Source organism: Uloborus diversus, chromosome 6 (assembly GCF_026930045.1).
Source record: "Uloborus diversus isolate 005 chromosome 6, Udiv.v.3.1, whole genome shotgun sequence".
NCBI lineage: Eukaryota > Metazoa > Arthropoda > Arachnida > Araneae > Uloboridae > Uloborus > Uloborus diversus.
This window is the reverse complement of record NC_072736.1, coordinates 4,145,052-4,166,978: the sequence shown is the minus strand read 5'-3', so window position 1 is coordinate 4,166,978 and position 21,927 is coordinate 4,145,052. Positions and strand designations below refer to the sequence as shown.

The 21,927-nt window shown below is 36.3% G+C and overlaps 1 protein-coding gene across 1 annotated transcript in view; it reads left to right on the top strand.

Moving 5' to 3' along the window:
- Positions 1-2,828: 2,828 nt before the first annotated feature.
- Positions 2,829-21,927, top strand: part of LOC129224415 (transmembrane protein 205-like) — a 29,401-nt gene continuing 10,302 nt past the window's right edge. Inside the window, exons 1-2 of the mRNA XM_054858863.1 lie at positions 2,829-3,021; positions 18,128-18,324. Coding sequence (XP_054714838.1) covers positions 2,840-3,021; positions 18,128-18,324 — 379 coding nt within the window. The 5' untranslated portion in view covers positions 2,829-2,839. The remainder of the gene's footprint in view (positions 3,022-18,127; positions 18,325-21,927) is intronic.

The window sequence follows — 21,927 nt, the reverse complement described above, 5'->3', positions numbered from 1 at the left end:
AGCGCCTGACCGAGAGATAAGAAATAGTCAAATATTTTTTTTCTGCTCGCATTTACTACTCTGCTTCTGTATGTACATTTAAACTATGATTGTTGTATATATTTATCTAAAAACACTCTTCATCACACTTATTTTTACTTGTTTCACGTATCAACTAGTTACTCACGCTGAACATTAATACGAATTCCATAGCATAATATTCCACATAATGGGAAATGCGAATTCCAAAAAGTTAAACAAAGCTAACCCAACGCTGTTTGATACAAACAATGTTCTCACTACTTCTTGACGTAAATTTAAATATGAAAAACATTCTTTTTTCCCGAGGTTTTCTTTTCCCCCAGGTTTTCCCCAAGGAAAAAATTTTTCCCCGAAGAATTCCCCTCAAAACCCATTTCTCCAAAATTTCCCCAGAGAGCACCAGATTTCCCCAAAATGGGGAAATTTCCCCCAATCTGGCAAAACTGCTTGTCTCGTGGTCAGAGACGTCTGGTTGCGGTGGGAAGGTCCTGAGTTCGAATCCCGGCTTGGGCATGGATGTACTTTCTCTCTCATGTCCTTGCCCTTTCTTTGTGGGAATGTGTTTTGCGCTGTGAGTGGTTGCCTCCTTACAAACGGGTCTTTATTGCATGTGTGCACTGTGGAAGTCAAACTTCCCACCGAATTACGGTCAAGGCCCGACTAACTAAAAGTGAGTCCCAAGGCCCACAATAATTTGGAGGCCCCCTGAAGGCTATTATTTTAAAAATGTGTGTATTTTTTGTATACTTGTAATGCTAAGCATAATTCTTTAAGTAATTTGGGGCCCCTTAGGAAGAGGGGGCCCCAGGCCCAGGCCTAATAGGCCTGTGCGGTAATCAGGCCCTGATTTCGGTAAGTTCGAGAAGTGAAGCAGCGCACTCCAAATAACCAGCCTAGCTGGCACAAGACAACAACAACACACATGCGATATCCTTTTACCTTTCGTCTGATGAAAGACTGATAAAGATACGTGCGCAGTCGCCAGGGCCTGATTACCGCACAGGCCAATTAGGCCTGCGCCTGGGGCCCCATCTTGCTAAGGGGCCCCAAACTACTTAAAGAATTATGCATAGCATTGCAACTACGCAAAAAGTACATGTAATTTTAGAGTAATAATTTTTAAAAAATGACTTTTTAGTTGGAAAAAACTTACTTAAAGGATATTTTTATTAATTCTAATAGTAGCGAGGGGATTCATGAATGCACATGATAAATGATTTACATAATTCTATGATAGACAAGGGGCCCCGAAAATCAGTCTTCAAGGGGCCTCGAAATTATTGTAGGCCTAGGGACTTTTTTTGTTAGTCGGGCCTTGGCAGTTGCAAGCGTCGTGAAAATTCAGACAATTCAGCGCGTGAAAAAAGCATGCAGGTTAAAACGCATGCCTTTCGGCTTTAGTCTTCCTTTTCGTCATGTTGAAAGCGGAAGAGAAAGGCAAATAGAGTTGTTCACAGAGCTGGTATACAACTAGAGAGAGTGCTTCTTTATCCGCAAGGCAGAAACTGGCTGTCAATATGAGAAGAAGGCAGGACCTGGTTACTGAATAGGCCAACTAGGCCCTGACCTAGGGCCCCCGATATTTAGGAGCCCCTAAATGGTTGAAATTACTTTAGTCTTGCTAAAATTTATTTAGCGGACGGCTAATGTTATAAAGTTTGAATGCAAGGGCCCCCAAAAAAAGTATTTGGCCTATAAAGAGGGCCCCTCGATATTTTAATCGGGCCCTGGAAGAAGGTGGTTGAAAAATAAGTGGAGATTGGCATCTTTCTCTCCACTTCACAGTGAAGTTACAACAGTTGTTTTACTTACACTATATGACGAAACGTATTGGGACACTTTCAAAAATCCACATTTTAAAGGATTTCTCAAGAAATAAAGGTACCAACTGATTTATAACTTTTGTCCCAAAAAAGTATGCTCTAGCTGTCATTTTCGAATAAAAGTTATATCACTCTTGCGTTTTGGGGATCAGTAACAAATTGAGGAAAACAAAAATGTTTTTTGATCATCTTTCATCGAAAATAGCCGAGAAAAGCTGTAAATTTCAGAAATTAGTTAGATAACTATGTATAATTATTTTGTATATTTTCGAGAAAGTATCACTGATATGCACGAAGCTATAAGCATTTCTTTCAAAACTACAAATTTTATTTGAAGGTTTTCGACTTATAACAAGCAAAGATTTTCATCAAAGCTTACCAAACTTTCAGAAAACTTGTCAGTTTACAAGAGAAGTATAATACTAAAATTTGAAATCAAAATGTTGAAAATTTGATAAAATATGGGCAGTTAAAGCAATTAATTTTTCACTGCTCATGCTGCCAAGCAATGCATGCTGCGTGCGCACCTTCACAAAGCTGCCAGGTAAAGTTGGCCCCAACTATACATCATATTTGACATACAGCACACACTATCTCAAATTCAAAGATAAAATTTCGATTAAGAATTGACGAAAGACAGATTAAATCTGATCCTTCATTTCCCACAATTAGGTCTAACACAGAATTTGACAAGAGATTTTCTTTTTATGCAAACAAACTTACAGGAACACTTCTTCGTGCGAAGACGATTCCCCACATCCCATTGAAATCCATTCGCACCTAAAATGTTCCTTTGCCCAATAAAAAAGTGCTTCGAATATTTAAATCTCCAGGTTACCACATAGAACTCGCAAGTTCCCAAGAACACGAAACCGAGGCGATACGCCTGCCAAATCCGGCAGACCCTCCCTCCTCCGCATCCCTCCGCCGGCATCCATAAGAGGTGTGTTCCCGCCTCCCCGTTCCTTTAGATCGTCTGCCGCAGTCGAGAGAGGATGAGTTCGGAATCCCACATCATCGGCGACAACCACCTGTTCGGATTGCTCTCCTGGATCATGTCCCGCTCGCCCACGGAGACCACCTCCCTGAGGATGCGACCACTCAAGAGGCCAGCCTGCCCAGCACAGAAACTCCTCAGCACCCCCGAGAGGGGGGAGCACATTCCCGAAACATTCAGGTGAACCATTTATTTTTATTATTATAATTTGAACTCAGACTATATGCACAATAAAATCATCAAAATATGCATGCAAATGAAAACTAAAAACTCCTAAAATATGCACTAATTTTTTTTATTCACGGAAATAAAAAAAATTCACTGCCTAGTAAAAACCCGAATGTTTAGCCATAGATTCTGATTTTTAACAAAATAATATGCGCATTCAGTACCGGATCTTTGGTTTTTCCGAAACCCCGGAGCAAAATTTTGAAACTGCCACCCTAGGTCATTTTCTTTCAAATTTAAATCAAGTTTGACACCCTGAAAAAATTTCATGTTTGTTAGTTTTAATAATTTTCCTCTGGCAGGAGTGCCTTCCTAGGAAGGGAGAGGGGGGCATGGCTCAGACTGCACCATTGAAATTTTTAGGGGGATGGCTTTTAGAGGTATTTTTTTCTTTGTTGTGGGAGGTTTCGCTCCTAGGGGGGGGGTTTCATGGTATTTAGGAGATGCGCCCCTGCCGTGGGGGGATAAGCACTTTGGGGGACTGCCTCTAGAGTACACATACATTCAGATAATTTAAGGAGGGCGAGAGGCAGCAATAAAGTTTCGTAGTCTTGAAAAATATATTGCTTAAAATTATGAGTGAATATATTTTTTTTACAGAATGTACACTAAGTAAATACTCTCCTCCACTCCATGCAAAAAAAGAAAAAAAAAAAAAAACCTTCACCAAATCTTTTTTTAATCAATTTTAATTATGGAATAATTAGTAATCGAACTAAACAGCATTGATTTTAGAATCTAGTTTTGTACCTGCTAGACCTAAGGACGGATCTAGCTTCTGGTTTTTGAAGGGCATTATTAGTGGAAAGGTGTGGTCGAAGTGCAATTTTAGGGCCCTAATAGGGGGTCTAGGAAAATTTTTTCGAAATAGAAGTCGCCAAAATGCAAATTTAGGCAATATTTGAACGTTTAAGGGAGAGGGAGGGGGAGATCCAGGAGGAGTCACGACCTGCATAGCCCCCCCCCCCTTTAAATCCATGCTTGCCTAGCCATTCGTGCGCTGCTCTTTAAAACAAAGTTTCAAAGATGAGCAAGAAATATTCGAACAGCAAATTTGTTAGAAGTAACAAGTGAATTTTCTTTCACTGCTCATTTTGTATATATATGGCTTAAACTAGGAATGGTTGAAATTCTGTAAAGTATTCGTAATGTTCTCAAAAAAGTTGATTATTTTATGGCGAAGCTATAAGTACTTTAATATTAGTAATTACTTTATTATTTGAAGAAGTTATTACCTAAACAATATTTTAAATAATTTTTAAAAAAATCATTTATTCGAATACATTTTTAAAATTAATTTCAATCGATTAATTTTCATTTCAATCGTTCAAATTAATTGCGCTAAATATTGTTAAGGATTTGAAATCATATGTTCCTTGATATTAATTTTTTTAATAAAAAAACTTGAAATGTATCAAAATATTAAGTTTTAAATAAGAAACACAATGGCTTAGTTTTTTACATATGTCAGGGCTGTAGACGCTAAAATTAATTTTGATAATAGGATTTATTTGGAACATAAACATTAAAATACGTAAGGAGAAAACCGACTTGATTTAATTCGTTCATCTGGTGGTAAAAAACACTAAGTATAAACTTTTATTTCTACCTATTCTTGGCAAAAAAGAGAATTAAAATTTAATAAAAAAGATTACGAGAAAAAAAACACTGGATTTCAAATATTGCCGGTAACATCCAAATAAATAATATTAAATAAATAAATTTAAAAAATGCGCAACATTCGGCGATATATGACAAAAAAAAAAGTTTCAATTGCACTTAAATAAATAGAATCTTATGGCTTTCATCGAATTAAAAAAAAAAAAAAAACCATATGGTATAAAACTGTATCGAAAAAATTATTTCTCGTAGCAAACGTATGGAACCCACAAATAAATCACAAAATCATACTACCAAAAAAAAAGCCCTAAAATTAAGCAATATCGAAAATCAAGCCAAAATACATGCGAACAATTTTTATCGTAAAAGATTGGAAAACAAATTTATATTCAGTTTTTTATGCTTTTTTTTTTCTCACACATGTTTTTGTTAAATAAGTATCTCACATTAATTTTCAAAATTTTTCTTAAAATATCTTAATATTTTTTAAGCAAAAAAAAAAAAAAAAATACAATATTTAACCATCGAAAAAAAAACATTCTTGTTTTTTCTAATAAATGATTTGATACGTTTTCCACGCAAAATAAATTTACAAAACTCGATACAAAGAGAAACGTAATGATTCTAACATGTTAAAAAACACTGTATGACATTTTTCATTTTATTCAAAAGAACATCTATGTGGGCAGGGGCGTGCAAAGGGGGGGGGGGAGAAGGGACACCTGTCGGACCGGGTCCGAGCGTGAAAGCGACCCAATATTTTTTAAATGAAGGGTTGAATATAGGGGCAAGCAATATGGAGCGGGGCTCGTAAAAGTCATTGGTGACGGGCCCCAAAATTTCTGTGCACGCTCCAGAGTCTGGGATAAAACACTATCGGGAAATTACATCTGTAAACAAATGTACATAATTTCACAAATAATCCACTACTTTGAGAAAAAACAAAAAGAAAAAAGAAATAATTTGAATTTTGATATCTTGAATTCAAATTATGTTTTTCGCAATCACGAGTGTGTGTTTGTGTATGTAGGCATGTGTGTTTGTGTATAGGGGTATGTGTATGTGTGTGTAGGCATGTATGTTTGTGTATAGGGGGTATGTGTATGTGTGTGTAGGCATGTGTGTTTGTGTCTGTGTGCAGGTATGAGTGTGTGGGTAGTTGTGTGTGGTGGGGAATGTGTATGTATGTGTAGGCATATATGTTTGTGTCTGTGTGCAGGCATGAGTGTGATGAGTGTGTGGGTAGTTGTGTGTAGGTGTGTGTGTATGTGTAGGTGTCTGTATGTATGTCTAGGTGTCTGTATATATGCGTGTGTGTGTATGTATGTGTTTGAGTGTGTGTATGTGTTTGTGTGTGTGTATGTGTTTGTGTATGTGTGAGTAGGTGTATGTATTTGTGTGTGCGTGTGTGTGTAGGTGTATGTATTTGTGTGTGCGTGTGTGTGTGTGTGTGGTTATGTATGTATGCGCGTGTGTGTAGGATATGGACGCAGCCTGGAGACGGCTTTCGCTAGAGGAGCAGCATCGTGAGGAGCCGGTCGACGGTGATGCTGTAGAGGGTGCTGGCGGGAAAATAAAATGATAGCACGCCAAAAACAGTCAAATGAGAACAATAAGCAATCGTGATTGCTCAAAAAAAAAAAAAAAAACCACCTCCTAAAATTCAGCGATTCCCATAAAACCCAAGCGAAAATACATTCACACAGTTTTTATCATAAAAGATTTTGTATGGCGTAAATCAGATCACGATTCCAATACGCAAATCAGTGACGTCATACGGTGGCTGTGGAATGACGTAGAAGAGAAGGAGAACATCCAACTTTGTTTTTCTTTTTTTTTCAGTTTATACGTATTTATTTTTTAGTTTTATCAGCTGGAATAATGATTGATGATGCAATTCCATTCCGTGCGCACTTTTTCTGAACATTAAAAGCACAAATTTTTGCGAAAATGAAAGTATCTGACTTGACGAGCTGAAAATTTTGCGGATTTTATAATAACAGTGCCGAGAAAGTTGAAAAATCCACCACAAAGAAATATTTTGCGGGACTTAAATTTTCGCGACAACGACGGGATCGCGAAAGTTAAAGTCTCGCGAAAATAAGTGCTTTTACAGTACTACTCAGATATCTTATCCTTTTAGGAAGAAGCTTCTTTTGAGCATGAAAAAGCCAGCTGTAAAAACACTTAACTTACGATGTAGTACTTATTAAATTCATGAAGTTATGAGCTGCAGGGTGTGCTTGCGTCAGTATAAAGTAAGGCACATTACTTTTGGATCGCACCATGTATATACATATATGTTACTACTAGTGGTACCCGCACGGCTTTGCCCGTAATAGAAAAATTAAAAGGTCTTTTGGTTCGCCTGTATATTTACAAATAATATAATGTATGGTGAATTTTCTCGCCAATTGGCTTGTACCCATGTTACGGTTCCACGTTATGATAATTTCTTATCTCGCCAATTGGCTTGTGCCCATGTTACGGTTCCACGTTATGATAATTTCGTAATTTACTCGTCCATATCTTATGATATTTTTGTTCTTAAAATTCGAATAGAAAAAGAACAAAATCGAATTTTCGAAAAATCGCTTCGAGGTGCACACCCCCATGCTACAAACTAACTTCGTGCCAAATTTCATGAAAATCGGCCGAACGGTCTAGGCGCTATGCGCGTCACAGACATCCTCCGGACAGAGAGACTTTCAGCTTTATCTTCTTCTTTACTAATAATAAAGCAGTAAGTCTCTCTGTCCGGAGGATGTCTGGAGGATGTCTGGAGGATGCCCGTAGGATGTCTGTGACGCGCATAGCGCTTAAACCGTTCGGCCGATTTTCATGAAATTTGGCACAAAGTTAGTATGTAGCATGGGGGTGTGCACCTCGAAGCGATTTTTCGAAAATTCGATGTGGTTCTTTTTTTATTCCAATTTTAAGAAAAAAAGTATCATAAATTACGAAATTATCGTAACGTGGAACCGTAACATGGGCACAAGCCAATTGGCGAGATACGAAATGATCATAACGTGGAACCGTAATGTCGGTACAAGCCAACTGGCGAGAAAATTCACTATACATTATTTGTAAATATTCCTTATCTTTATCTTTACTAATAATAAAGCAGTAAGTCTCTCTGTCCGGAGGATGTCTGGAGGATGTCTGGAGGATGTCTGTAGGATGTCCGTAGGATGTCTGTGACGCGCATAGCGCTTAAACCGTTCGGCCGATTTTCATGAAATTTGGCACAAAGTTAGTATGTAGCATGGGGGTGTGCACCTCGAAGCGATTTTTCGAAAATTCGATGTGGTTCTTTTTTTATTCCAATTTTAAGAAAAAAAGTATCATAAATTACGAAATTATCGTAACGTGGAACCGTAACATGGGCACAAGCCAATTGGCGAGATACGAAATCATCATAGCGTGGAACCGTAACGTCGGTACAAGCCAATTGGCGAGAAAATTCACCACACATCATTTGTAAATATACAGGCGAACCAAAAGACCTTTAATTTTTCTATTACGGGCGAAGCCGTGCGGGTACCACTAGTTACTAATAATAAAGCTGAAAGTCTCTCTGTCCGGAGGATGTCTGGATGTCTGGATGTCTGTAGGATGTCTGTGACGCGCATAGCGCCTAAACCGTTCGGCCGATTTTCATGAAATTTGGCACAAAGTTAGTATGTAGCATGGGGGTGTGCACCTCGAAGCGATTTTTCGAAAATTCGATGTGGTTCTTTTTTTATTCCAATTTTAAGAAAAAAAACTATCATAAATTACGAAATTATCATAACGTGGAACCCTAACATGGGCACAAGCCAATTGGCGAGATACGAAATTATCATAACGTGGAACTGTAACGTCGGTACAAGCCAATTGGCGAGAAAATTCACCATACATTATTACTAATAATAAAGCTGAAAGTCTCTCTGTCCGGAGGATGTCTGGATGTCTGGATGTCTGTAGGATGTCTGTGACGCGCATAGCGCCTAAACCGTTCGGCCGATTTTCATGAAATTTGGCACAAAGTTAGTATGTAGCATGGGGGTGTGCACCTCGAAGCGATTTTTCGAAAATTCGATGTGGTTCTTTTTTTATTCCAATTTTAAGAAAAAAAATTATCATAAATTACGAAATTATCATAACGTTGAACCCTAACATGGGCACAAGCCAATTGGCGAGATACGAAATTATCATAACGTGGAACTGTAACGTCGGTACAAGCCAATTGGCGAGAAAATTCACCATACATTATTTGTAAATATACAAGCGAATCAAAAGACCTTTAATTTTTCTATTACGGGCGAAGCCGTGCGGGTGCCACTAGTTATTAGTAAAGATAAAGATAAAGAAGACGAGAGGGCGGGACTTGTCAACAACGCCTGGGGAATACAAACTACTTGCTTTGAACACAAAAAACTTTTTCAATGTAATTAACAAAATGGAGCAAAATATCAAGACATTTCTTTTGTAGCCTTTTGCTTCATATTTTTCTTTTCTAGTATTTGAAAAAAAAAATTTTTTTCCTTACAAGTTGCTACTATATTGGAGTGGGAGGGGTGAACTTCTTTTCTGACTTAGGACAAGTTTTAGTACTAGTAGCCTTTGTAGTTGCTGCTATACAGAATGATTTAGAAAGAAAAAAAATCAATTAAAACCTACCCAGGACCGCAACTTCTTCTCACTGCCTCACATGAAATATTTTTATCAATTGCATTGCAAGTTATATATCAGTAAATGTAATATTTCATTAAGTGCAATATTCTAGATATGTGTGACTGGTGTGACTAGACAATCCTCATATAAATAATAGCTGATGATCGAATAACCCGCATGTTTCAACAATGAAACTCACGCCACGGCATGATAATTTGATAATGTGTTTTGGTAACGTTTGGCATGCAGGAAAAATCTTTATTGTGACAAGGCTGAACTCGATCCGGGCACTTAATTGTTTTACTGGTAAGACTGTGTCATTTCTGGGGAATGAAGAAACGAAAAAGCGGCTCAACTGTGAACGCTACCTACTGGAGTTTAGGGTTAATCCACTGGATTTAGGGTTACAATTCCAACTATCAAAATATCACCAAACAGGCAATGGCTTCGTTCAAATGCAGAAGCAGTTTTCATCCGTCATACCTTGACGGGAGACTATCTACTTATTCATAATAGATATGACAAAATCTCATCAGTAAGATAGACATTAAATCTGACATTAGATAGACATAAAATATAAGATCAGGGGTGCCCATAGGGGGGGGGGATCATGGCGCAAGCTACACCATCAAAATTTGGGGGGGGGGATTTTAAAAGTTATTCATTTAAATTTTTTTATTGATATATTTAAATTTATGTATCGATTTATTTTTTATTTAGTTTATCAATTTAATTTTTTATTTCATTCTGTTTATATTTTAGTTCATTCATTTATTTAGTTTGTCTGTGTACTGTGTTTTTGATGTAGCACACAACTTTTCTTTTAAAATAAGATAAATAAAAGTAAATAAACAAATATAAAAAAATAAATAAATTAACAAGTTTAAAAAAAATCATAAAAAATATTTAAAAAATAAATAAAATTTAAAAAATAAACTAAAAAATAAAAAATAAAAAAGGGAAAGAGGGTTGAGAAAACTTTTTTTTTGGGGGGGGATTTGCGCCATTGAATTTGAAGGGGGGGGGGAACCCATGTATAAGATAGCTAATAATTGAACATAGCCCTCGAAATAGAATATGTATCGACCGTTGCTGTAATACTCAAGCTGCAAACACGAGTCGCATTCATGAAAACCGAAACTTGTTCGCAACTGAAAATCTGTTCGAAGCCTCGAAATGGAAGGGCATGATGAAACATTCTATTGACCCCGGCCGAGTCTTTTTGCCTACGTGACGATCCACACGGCGAAGCAGGTGTCATTACCCAGAAACGATCGGCCCGAAGGGTTTAGATCTCCCTCTTTTATGGTGAAGGTGGTCTATTAAAAAATGCAATCCGATAAGGCTCAATCCATTGTTTGTTTCGGGATGTATTATTTCATATTCAGCATAAGAGTAGGTCTAGCTATGTCGAAGAGGTAAGTTTTTTTTGCTTGTCGCTTGATTTTCGTGAAATATGCTCGATTTTCTGATTTTTTTTTCTCCTTGGAAAATGGAAACAAACCACTCTCAATGTCTTCTGGCACAGATATAGCTATGGTTTTTTACTTCCTTTTGCAAAAAAAGGAAGTATTGTATTCGCGAAAAAAATTTCACTCAAAAATCGGCCTTAATTTCCATTTTGCTCTCCCCCGAATGAATATTGATTTTTTTTTCAACCCGACCACACGTGGATACATGCCTAAGAACGTATAGACACCTGAAGAATCCGTTTTAACGATCCCCGAGTTCATTACAACGTGTTTTCTCGTGACGTCCGTATGTATGTGTGTATGTATCTCGCATAACTCAAGAACGGTATGACCTAGAAAGTTGAAATTTGGCACAAAGACTCCAAGTGGGGTCTAGTTGTGCACCTTCTCTTTTGGTTGCATTCGGATGTTCTAAAGGGGGTCTTTTACACCTTTTTGGGGTAAAATCATTGTAAATTTCAATGTAAACTCAAGTGGTGCTATAATTTGGCAAGCATTTGGCAATATATCGCCAAGCTTTTGGTCGCCAAGTTTTGTCGCCAACTTAGTGACGACTTTGGCGGGTTTTTTTTTTTAAATCTGATTTCAATTTGGCCATATTTAGAGAGTTAACAATTGAATCACATTAAAACTACCAATATTGGGAAAATTTATCTGTATAGAACGTTTTCTTTGCTTTCGTTCGCAACAGACTTGGAATGAAAGTATTTAAAGTGTTTTTTTGCTCACTCCGAGGTACTATTATCTTTAAATTGGAGTAAAAGGAAGTCATGTGATGCTCACATCAGCTCGTTTTCTTCAAGATGTTTGAATATTCCTTGACATATTTTTTAGAGGAGTGAAATATACAAAACAGTAAAGACCATAAGAGTGATCAGTAAAAAACAAAAAAACTCTCCTTCTGTGGATAAAATTGAGGAAGGCAGGGAAAGAAGGCTGCCATATTACTCTTATTTTCACCATTTAGATTATGTGACATTTAGTATTTAAAAAATTTAAAACGCTCAATTATAATACTTTAAAATATCTAACTGCCTCCTCACCCCTCCACCCACACCTACACATACTTGTAGATGCGCCAGAAATATCTGTGTCTAAAACAAGCAATTTAGGAAAAATTAATTTACTCAACTATCCTAACTTCAGTAAGTGCTGACAAAATCTTCATCAAATAAACAAAGTTGATTCATTTCATTTATAAAGCATATTCTCAGGTGTGGCTCTATTTTCTTACTTTATGTTTAGCTCAAAATAGCTTCTGCAAAATCATAAAAGGATTTTTTTTTTCTTTTATTTTAAAGTTTCGGTTATGAGGGTTACTCCGTCTTTGAAGAAACCGACGAAGAAAAAACAGTCTCATAGAAACAAGACAGCTCATTTCATTTATATTTTCGATGTACAGTTGAACAACATTTGATCCACTGAACTTGATGCGACAAAGCGGCTGTTCCGAAAAATCATAATTTGACCCGCAATAAAAAAAAATATTCTAGATATATATATTTCTAATAAATTTTAAATATTCAAAATTTATGAGTACAATAAATCTGTATGTACCTAAGAGTCAGACTAACGTAAGTCACATTATTACTACTATGCAGGAGAGCGAAAAAACTTTCGTCTGGTGCATGCAATGGATGGGGCTAAGGCTCTTTTAGTCTGGTAAATATCTATAGTTTTTTTTTTTTTTTTTTTTTTTAATAGACTTCCGTTGTGATGACTCAATGCGAAATAAGTAAGGTTCTACATATAAAGCAGTAATAACCTGAAAATTGCCATTTTGGAAAAATATTGGTCTGACTCTGAGCTACAGATATGCGTAACTTAATATGAAAAAAAAATTATTTACATACATTTTTGCAAAAAAAATTTCTAGTTTGTTTCAAAGTCTAATCAAACTCTCGAGGTGTTTGGTGGCCGTAAGTGGATTTTCTCTTTTACCTTTTTCGTCATCGCTATATATAGCTGGGCTTCGAGTAATCGCCGATTACGTAATCTGCGTAATCGGTTACATTTTTGTGTAATCGTAATCATAATCTGGCAATGAGAGACTTTTAATCTTGTAATCGTAATTTTAATCAGCTGTTTCTTGCGTAACCGTAACTGTAACCTAAATTTCAATAATCGAAGTTTCGTGCACAATCAAAAATCATTATTTTTCAAGTATGAGGTAGTCACCGCAAACGACAATGAGAATAATATATACATGTGCATGTATTTTTTCCCATGAGTCTGTAATCGTAATCAAAATCGTAATCGAATAAACATAATTGTAATCGATTACATTTTTAAAATAATCTAATCAGTGCTGTAATCGTAATTACGTTTTGGCTGAAGATTATAATCGTAATCGTAATTGTAATCTCCTACTTGTCAAACTTGTAATCGTAATCGTAATTGTAATCTCCTACTTGTCAAGCTTGTAATCGTAATCGTAATCGATTACATTCTTTCGTAATTGACTCCAAGCCTGTATAGGAATGAATTACTTATTCGATGTTTGTTAAATTAACTTCGTTTAATTAAATTCAAACTTCATCACTACAACTTTACTGTCCCTAGATACATCTTGCCTCTGCATTGCTTTCTCCAAATGCAACTCTTGTTTGATCGAATAAGTCTGGTATCAATCAATCTGATATCATCGTGAAAATAGGCCTTAAAAATCTTCGAAAAATTCTCCTGTCAGCAAGTGAAAGCCTTCTTTGTGTACTTGACAGCTGTTTCCCAAATTTAAACGTAAAAGGGTCTAAAGAAATTTTTATACTAAACTAAAATAACGCAGATTGCTAATTTCGATTGCATAACTTTTACCGAAGGAAGTAAAAAATATGATCGATTTAAAAGATGACCTCAACCAAAATCATGGCAAATAGATAGCACAATAATATGGACTAAACATTACATAAATTAGACAAATCTAAAGATTAAACATTTTAACCTTTATACTTTTGTGTATAGTGCTATGTGTTCCTATTTGATTATTTAATACTTCCATTTAATTATTTCACCATTTCTAATACCATTATTTATTTTTGTATAGTTCCAATCTATTTAGCGACATACCTGCACTTCTAGCCATTTTTCGCTTGACCCTGAAATTTATATGTACAATTCATTCGAAATGCATTGTCGCTCAGGGTTCCCACGGTCGCTTAGAATGAATGGAATCCATCACCTTTAAACGATGTGCTTGCGGGTTAATCGCTTTCAATCAGGAGGCTCCTATCAAGGAATGCTGCACAATAGTTGTCCCCTTCCTGCACCCCTTTTACCGTCGAAGGAATGTCATTGCCAGCTGTCCTTCCCAGAGTGTCATTTCTTCCGATACACTCGATACTTAAATAACACTGATAGCTTATAATTCGATACAATTCTTAATCGTGACCATTCCCAATAAATACGCATGGACATTTCCTTGGTGTCGGGCGTAAAAAATGAAGAAAAATTTCTCAGTTTTAATTCTATTTACCACATATAAACTGTTCTAAAATTATCAAATTTATTTACAAGATACTTACTACATCTCACTGAATAAAAAATCATGTTAGTTTTTCAAAATAGATCCCTAAAGTATAAATTTAAAAAATTTAAAGTGTTGGTGTCGGACGTAAACACACAAATAGCAAAATTGATGGTTCACTTGAAAATTATTAAAATTCTGTGAATTGACTTACATTTTAATTTTAAAAACAGCATAATTTAAAGAATACTTATGATTGAAGCATATTTCGCAGTTTTCAAATGATATTATAAAGAATAAAATTATTTAAAAAATATTTTTAACTTGGTGTCGGACGTAAATTGTTCATATTGGACGTAAACTATTGCTCTTAAAAGTAAATACATAACAATGATTACAGTTATAAATATGTAAATTATAGGTTACATATACTGAAATAAAATTTACCATGTAAATTCAAAAGTAGGGTTGATTGGGGGGAGTGGGACGCTGGGGTAAGTGGGTCACCCCCAAAAAATGAAATAGCCATATGGTTTTTATACTATTTTACATTGATCATGTCATGGTTCATCACAGTGATTAGTTTTGCATATATTTGGGTTACGTAGAATTTTTTTTCCAGAGAACTTAGTCAAAAAAAAAAAAATCTGAAAAATATTTTTTGGTGAGTTTAAGCAGCATTTTTTCAAAGAAGTGTTTCCCGGTTAGCATTTATTTTTTTATGATCATTAAACATTAATGTACAGTTTTACTTAAAGTGCATATTGCAATCAGAATTTTTGAGTAAAATATTATTAAAAACTGTTTTAGAGGAGGAGCCCCCGTAAAATTTTGCTATAAGAGGTCCTCACACTATGGGGTAAGTGGTTACCCCCGTAACAGTGAGGATTTAAAAATCAAAAGCAACTCTGATGAAATATTTGTATTAGTGAAATACAGGACAACTATGATGACTTAGTAAAATTGATAGTTCTGCTACAAAAGCTGGTGATTAGTTATTTGTGAAACTTACTTGAAAGAAAACCATCAAGATTTATATGGGTTGAACGTTGATAATGGTTCTTCCTTAGCCAACTTTAGATAGACACAGTCATTTAGTATTTCCAATTTCTTTTTCCACTTATAGTTTTGGTAAATTTGCCAAAATTAATCTTAATCAACTGTATTACATTCATTCAACACACCTTTTCTCAAAAGGGATCCTACTTACCCCTATCATCCCTAAATGTATATACAATAAATTCACTTAGTTGTTTTTTATGCATGTTTCACTTTAACTTGGAAATTAAAGGCAAAAAAAGGAAAAACTCTGTTGAAAACATATGTTGTTTAAAGGAATGTAACAGTGTCGTCTAGATTTTAGTAAAAAATATTCACTTGTTACAAAATAAAAATAGGTTACATCAAAGAGATTGAAATTCTTACTTTGTACCCAAAAATACATGTATGTAGCTTTAAAATTATTGGATCAGCATAATTAACTGCGCATTTTGGTGTCGGACGTAAAACACTTAATGTACCCCAGAGGAATTCTTTTACAAATCAAAATGAATTATATTTTGACACATTTTTGCAACATCACCAGCAACACATTGTATCTTTAAATGGTTATTCATCTCAATTCATAAAATTGGTATGTATTTTTTGGAAAAAATGGAACTTCTTTGAGAGTCACCAAATATGGTTTGAAAATACTCAAGATGTTGACCTTAGTTTAACCTCCTGCAACTTATTTATAACTGAAGTCATCAAATTTTAGACAGACATTTCAAAATATACAACTCTTTACCTTTAAAATGATACCTTATTTGTTTAGAAATTTTAATTTTGAAAATTTGATCATCTGGTTGACCTTATCATGGAATTGCCCGCATGCTGTTTTTTTTTTTTCTTCCGGGCATTCTTCATCAGTTTTAAATTTTTCAAGAAGAATAATGTGTGCTATGTAAATGAGTTACACATATGCGACCGGCATACTACCCCTACTACCCCCCCCCCCCCATTTTGGGAGGGCGCCGTGTGAGTTGTGGTGGTGCACTGTTAAAAAAAAATCCTAAAATTTTGCCGGTAAAAGTTACTGGCATCCATGTTACTAGTAGCTTCTACCGTAAAATCCTATTTTACTGCAAAATTTTATGGTAGAATAAACGAGAATTTAAAAAATGCAAAATATGCACAGCAGGTTCGATCTCAGGACCTTCGGATTGGCAGGCGGCTTTGCTGTCCAACATACGAGTGAAACACATCGCGTGATGAGAAATACGGTGGTATCTGCTTCGCACTGTAAGTCACGTGATGCATCAATTGGCGTTGCAATCGTTTATTTTTTTCGGTACAATTTTCTGTATATTTTTTCGGCACTGTAAACACTCCATTTTACAGTAATATTCACCACAAAAGTTTTCTGAATTTTCAACAGTGTGGAAGCGGCATAGATAGATAGCAGTATATGTGCCATTTGCAGTAGTAGCAATGGCATGGCGCGGTGAGCATCGTCATGTGTTGTGGTGGAGCTGAGGAGCATATTTGAAATGGTGGTTTTTTATCACTACTCAGCAAGAATTTTGCATTCGGTTCAAACTTGGCCGAAATAAGCCTGTTCTACTACAAAAACTGCTCACGGTGCGAATGTTACTAGCCAGGAGTTTCTTACGTTCATATCAGGAGATCGCTGGCGAGCTTCAAGTTAGTGCTACACACTTTGGAGATTCCTGGATGGAAGTTCTCACACGTGAAACATTTCTCAGCAAAGGTCTGAGGTCGGATAGGTTTTTTTGAGCAATCACGATTGCTTATTGTTCTCATTTGACTGTTTTGATGTGCTATCATTTTATTTTCCCGCCAGCACCCTCTGCACCATCACCGTCGATCGGCTCCTCACGATGCTGCTCCTATAGAGAAAACCGTCTTCAAGTTGCGCTGATATCCTACACACACGCGCATACATACACAACTACACACACACACACGCACATACTCATACATACAGACGCCTACACATACACACAACTACCCACACATACATGCCTGCACACAGACACAAACACATATCACATACACACACCCCGCTCGCACGCACACAAACACTCATACACACAGCTACCTACACATTCATGCCTGCACACGGACACAAACACACATGTGAATGAATTATGTGAATAACATGTGAATTAATCATTTTATGTACAAACACACATGCCTACACACATACACATACAGCTACACAAACACACATACCCCACACACACAAACACAAATACCCCACACACACACACAAACACACACGCCTACTCGTGAATGCGAAAAACATAATTTGAATTCAAGATGACAAAATTCAAATTATTTTTTTTTCTTTTTTCAATGCAGTACCTGTGGACATTATTTTCTATCTGGAGCAGTATCATGTCAGTCAAATCGGAACTAAATCGAAGTTCTAGCTGACTAACCTCTGCGCTTATAGAGCTTTGACTAACCGTCAGAACCGAAGAACTAACGGAAAATCAGAAAGATGGTTAAACGTAATAGTAATGATTATGTAATTTACATGAAATACACTACCAACTCAGTCATTTCTAGCCGAGGACTGCAGTTTCGTGCACTCATCAGCCCGGCATAGGAAAGTGACTGAGCTGGAAATGGAAAAACCTCTTAAGGAAGCCAAGAGTGCCAAACAAACTGGTAGCTGATGTAGAATTAGCTCAGACCTAGATAGCTAGATTATGTAATTTGTTTCCATTTAACCCGAGTAACCCTACTCTTGTTTTTCCAACGCTCACTTTCAATGTGCATTAATTACGCAAGTTTTACCATGTCACTCGACATTTTCTTTTCTACTCTTCCTGAACAGGTGGATATTCCGCTTACCTCAGCCTGCGCATCTTCTAACCCTGAGCGCTTCCCTATGTCTGGCGTTCCTGTTCTATCCACAGACCATCTCCGCTCACGTGGGCGGAACCAATCCACCGTCCACCCTCTCCAGTCTCATCTATGTTGCTTGCTTCGCCACGCATTTCGGGACTCAGTTCTGGATGACCTTTGCATCAGGTTAGTAAGCTTTCTGCTCAGCTGTTTCGAAGACGATCTTTTTACAACACTCGAGCAGGCATTTACCATAGATGTAGTACTCACTAGGGGCACAGAGAGAAACGGGCTCCATGGGCGAACGAGACCACCTAGTAAACGGGCAACAGTCTGAAAGAACTATTTTAAAAAAAATTAATTTGATCTTTGACATCTTGAATTCAAATTATGTTTTTCGCAATCACGAGTGTGTGTGTGTATGTAGGCTTGTGTGTTTGTGTGTGGGGGGATGTTTGTTTGTGTGTGGGGGTATGTGTATGTGTGTAGGCATGTGTGTTTGTGTGTGTGTGAGGGTAGTTGTGTGTATGCGTGTTGGTGTATGAGGGGGTATGTGTATGTGCGGGTAGTTGTGTATATGTGTAGGTGTGTGTGTGTGTAGGTGTGTGTATGTGTAAGTGTAGGCAAGTAAGTGACGCAACCTGGAGACGGTTTTCGCTAGAGGAGCAGCATCGTGAGGCGGCCGGTCGACGGTGATGCTGCAGAGGGAGGGGGGAATAAAATAATAGGACGCCAAAAACAGTTAAGTGAGAACAATAAGCAATCGTGATTGCTCAAAAAAAAAAAAAAATACAGAGTAAAAATATAAAAAGAGAATGCTTTTTGTAAAGTTTTCAAAGCAAACAACTGCAAATTCCAATCGACGAGAGCAGGTTGTTTCTTTTATGTGATGCAAATCAGGGCCCGACTAACTGAAAGTGAGGTCCAAGGCCCACAATGCTTTGGAGGCCCCCTCTGTATTATAACACTTTAAGTCAATGCAAAATAATGCTAAAATAATATTTATCAATATTTAAAAGAGGTATATCTTCAATTAATAAATCATTAATTTTTGTTATTTTTCACAAAAATACATGATGTTTAAGTGCTTATGCATAAGTTTTTGAAAAATTTGAGGCCCCTTAGGAAGATGGGGCCCCAGGCCCAGGCCTAGTCGGCCTATGCGGTAATCAGGCCCTGATGCAAATAGCTTTTGCTCGTTTACTTTCGAGATTCGTCAAATCTACCGCGTTCAATGGCAGCCAGTGCTTGCCGCTGGGAGTTCTGTTTCTAGTTATACTACATCTATGACATTTGCCCTTTCCTTTAACCACAGTACGGCATCTTACTACACACTTTCACAAGAGTAATTCATGTTACACGGCCATTGATAAAAAATATCTTGGTTAGCATTTTAAACAAGAAGTTCTGTCTAGAACTAGACAAGCCTACTTTCCCGTATACCCCCTTACTACTTTCTAGTACCTGATCAATATTCTTAAAAATAGCTAAAATCGCAAATTTTTTCAAACATATTTTTTAAATACTTTAAGCTGATTTCTAGGAATTGGATGCGTAAAAGAAAAAACGAACAAATAAAATAGCAGCAACTTTTAAACAAAGCAGCTAATACACTTTTTTCCATTAAAAAAAAATCTTTAACAGCTTTCAAAACGAAAAAATAATAATTAAAATTAATAAGCTCGTTAAAATAAATACATCATATAAAAAAAATCGTTTCTTTTTCCCCTGTTGCCAAAAATAATTTTTTAAATGAATTAATGCACTTACCAAAATAAATAAAAACAATAAAATGTCAACTTAAAGAAATAATTTTCTTTGTCAAGAAAAAAAAAATCGTCTGCGCATATCTTTATGTAGAAACACAAATGACTTCGAGTTTATTCGCCGAAAACTGAATACCTAAATTTAAACTTTAGCGTGAAAATAAAAACTAGTATGTTGTGGCCATCACGAAACTTTCTTCTATATTTTTCTTTTTTTTTTTCTGATCCCTCCCCATGCTTGACGAGGAAGCAATATTCCCAACAAAAACAAAATTACACATGCAAAAACTTGACGACCATCCGAATGTCTGAATTATTGCAAGAGCAAAGCAAAGAGCGAAAATCGAAAGTTATTTTAAAAGCCTTGCTTGAATTAATTACAAATATTTTATTTGTTAACAAACATAAGATGGCAACAGTTAAAAATTTTAAATCATTGAGATAATATTTCCGATCATTTCCATACAATTAAAATCACGAGAAATACGCAGACGACAATCTATTACGATTTATCTTTCTTATTGTTGCATTAATAAAAATATTTTTATTCGCAAAAAAAAAAAAAAAAAAAAAAAAAAAAAAAAAAAAAAATCAACACCTCTTGGAGCGATCGGCGTCAAAATTGAACCAAAGCCTGTTTACATATGGATTCACATATATTCCAAATTTCAACCAGAACGTAGCATTACTTCTTGAGATAGGGCACTCAAAATGGAAAAAAAGAACGGGAGATTGCGCTACCCCCTTTTTAGCTGTTGACACAAAAATAAAATCAGTTCTTATACCCACTAAGGGCTACTTGCCGATAAATTTTTCTTTCATTCCGTTCATTATTTCTTGAGATACAGCAGTCACAATTGACCACAAAAAACGTTCTATAGCTCAACCCCCGTTTGAGTTATTGACACCAAAATTGAATCAGCACCTGTTCCTGTTAATACCAACATATGGACCAAATTTTGTTTGATTCCGCCAGTTACTTCCTGAGGAATAGCAAGCACGCGTAACTCGAAAAACGTCCCATTGCTCCACCCCCCTTGGAGGAATTCGCGCCAAAAACTAATGGGCACAAGTTCACATAAGGGCACATATGTGTACTAAATTTCGTTCGATTTCATGCGGTAGTTTTTGTTGTAGAGCGGCCACAAAAAACTGGTCACACACAGACGTGACACACATACACACACACACACACACACATACACACATACACACACACACAGACAGACAGACATTTTCCAAAAATGGTCGAAATGGACTCAGCACACCTCAAAACGTTCGAATCCGTCAAAATTCGAAATTCGAAAATTTGCACGAATCCAATACTTTCTTCTATATATTAGATATAGAAGAAAGTAACAAGTCATATCAACAATAAGTATTTCACAGTTAAAACCATAGCATCGGAGTCGGAGTCAATCTCACTTTGAGATAAAGGAGTCGGAGTTGAATATCCAAGAATCGGAGTTAGTCATTTGTCCTCCGTGTATAAATTTTTGCCAAAGCAACGAAGTCAGAGTTGAAGTCGGGGAGTCGGAGTCCGATTAATTGTCGGGCACAGGAGTCGGAGTCGGAGTCAGGTGCCTCTAAATTCTTGGAGTCGGAGTGTGGAATTTGTGTGTGGCATCAAGAGCTATTAACAACAAAATTTGTTTGAAGTAAATCCGCCTTCAAGTACGGAATCTACATTGACTTTCAGTTTCCCCGTAGGCGCTAATGTTAAGGGATTTGAACTGTTCAAAAACTAACGGAAAATTGTTCAAATCAAAAAGATATTTTATATACAAGTTTTTCACCAAAAGCTTTTTCCTACAAAGTTTGTTTGAAGCAAATTTGCTTCATAGTTCGGAATTGCCTTGAATTTCCCCGTAGGCGCTAATGTTAAGTTTTTTTGAACTGTTCAAAATGGAACAAAAAATAGTTCAAATCAAAAAGTGAAATATGGGAATGAGGTGGCCTCGCCGAGATCTTTCGAACAAAAAAAGTTTGTTCGAATCCGACTATTCATTCAAAAGTTATTAGG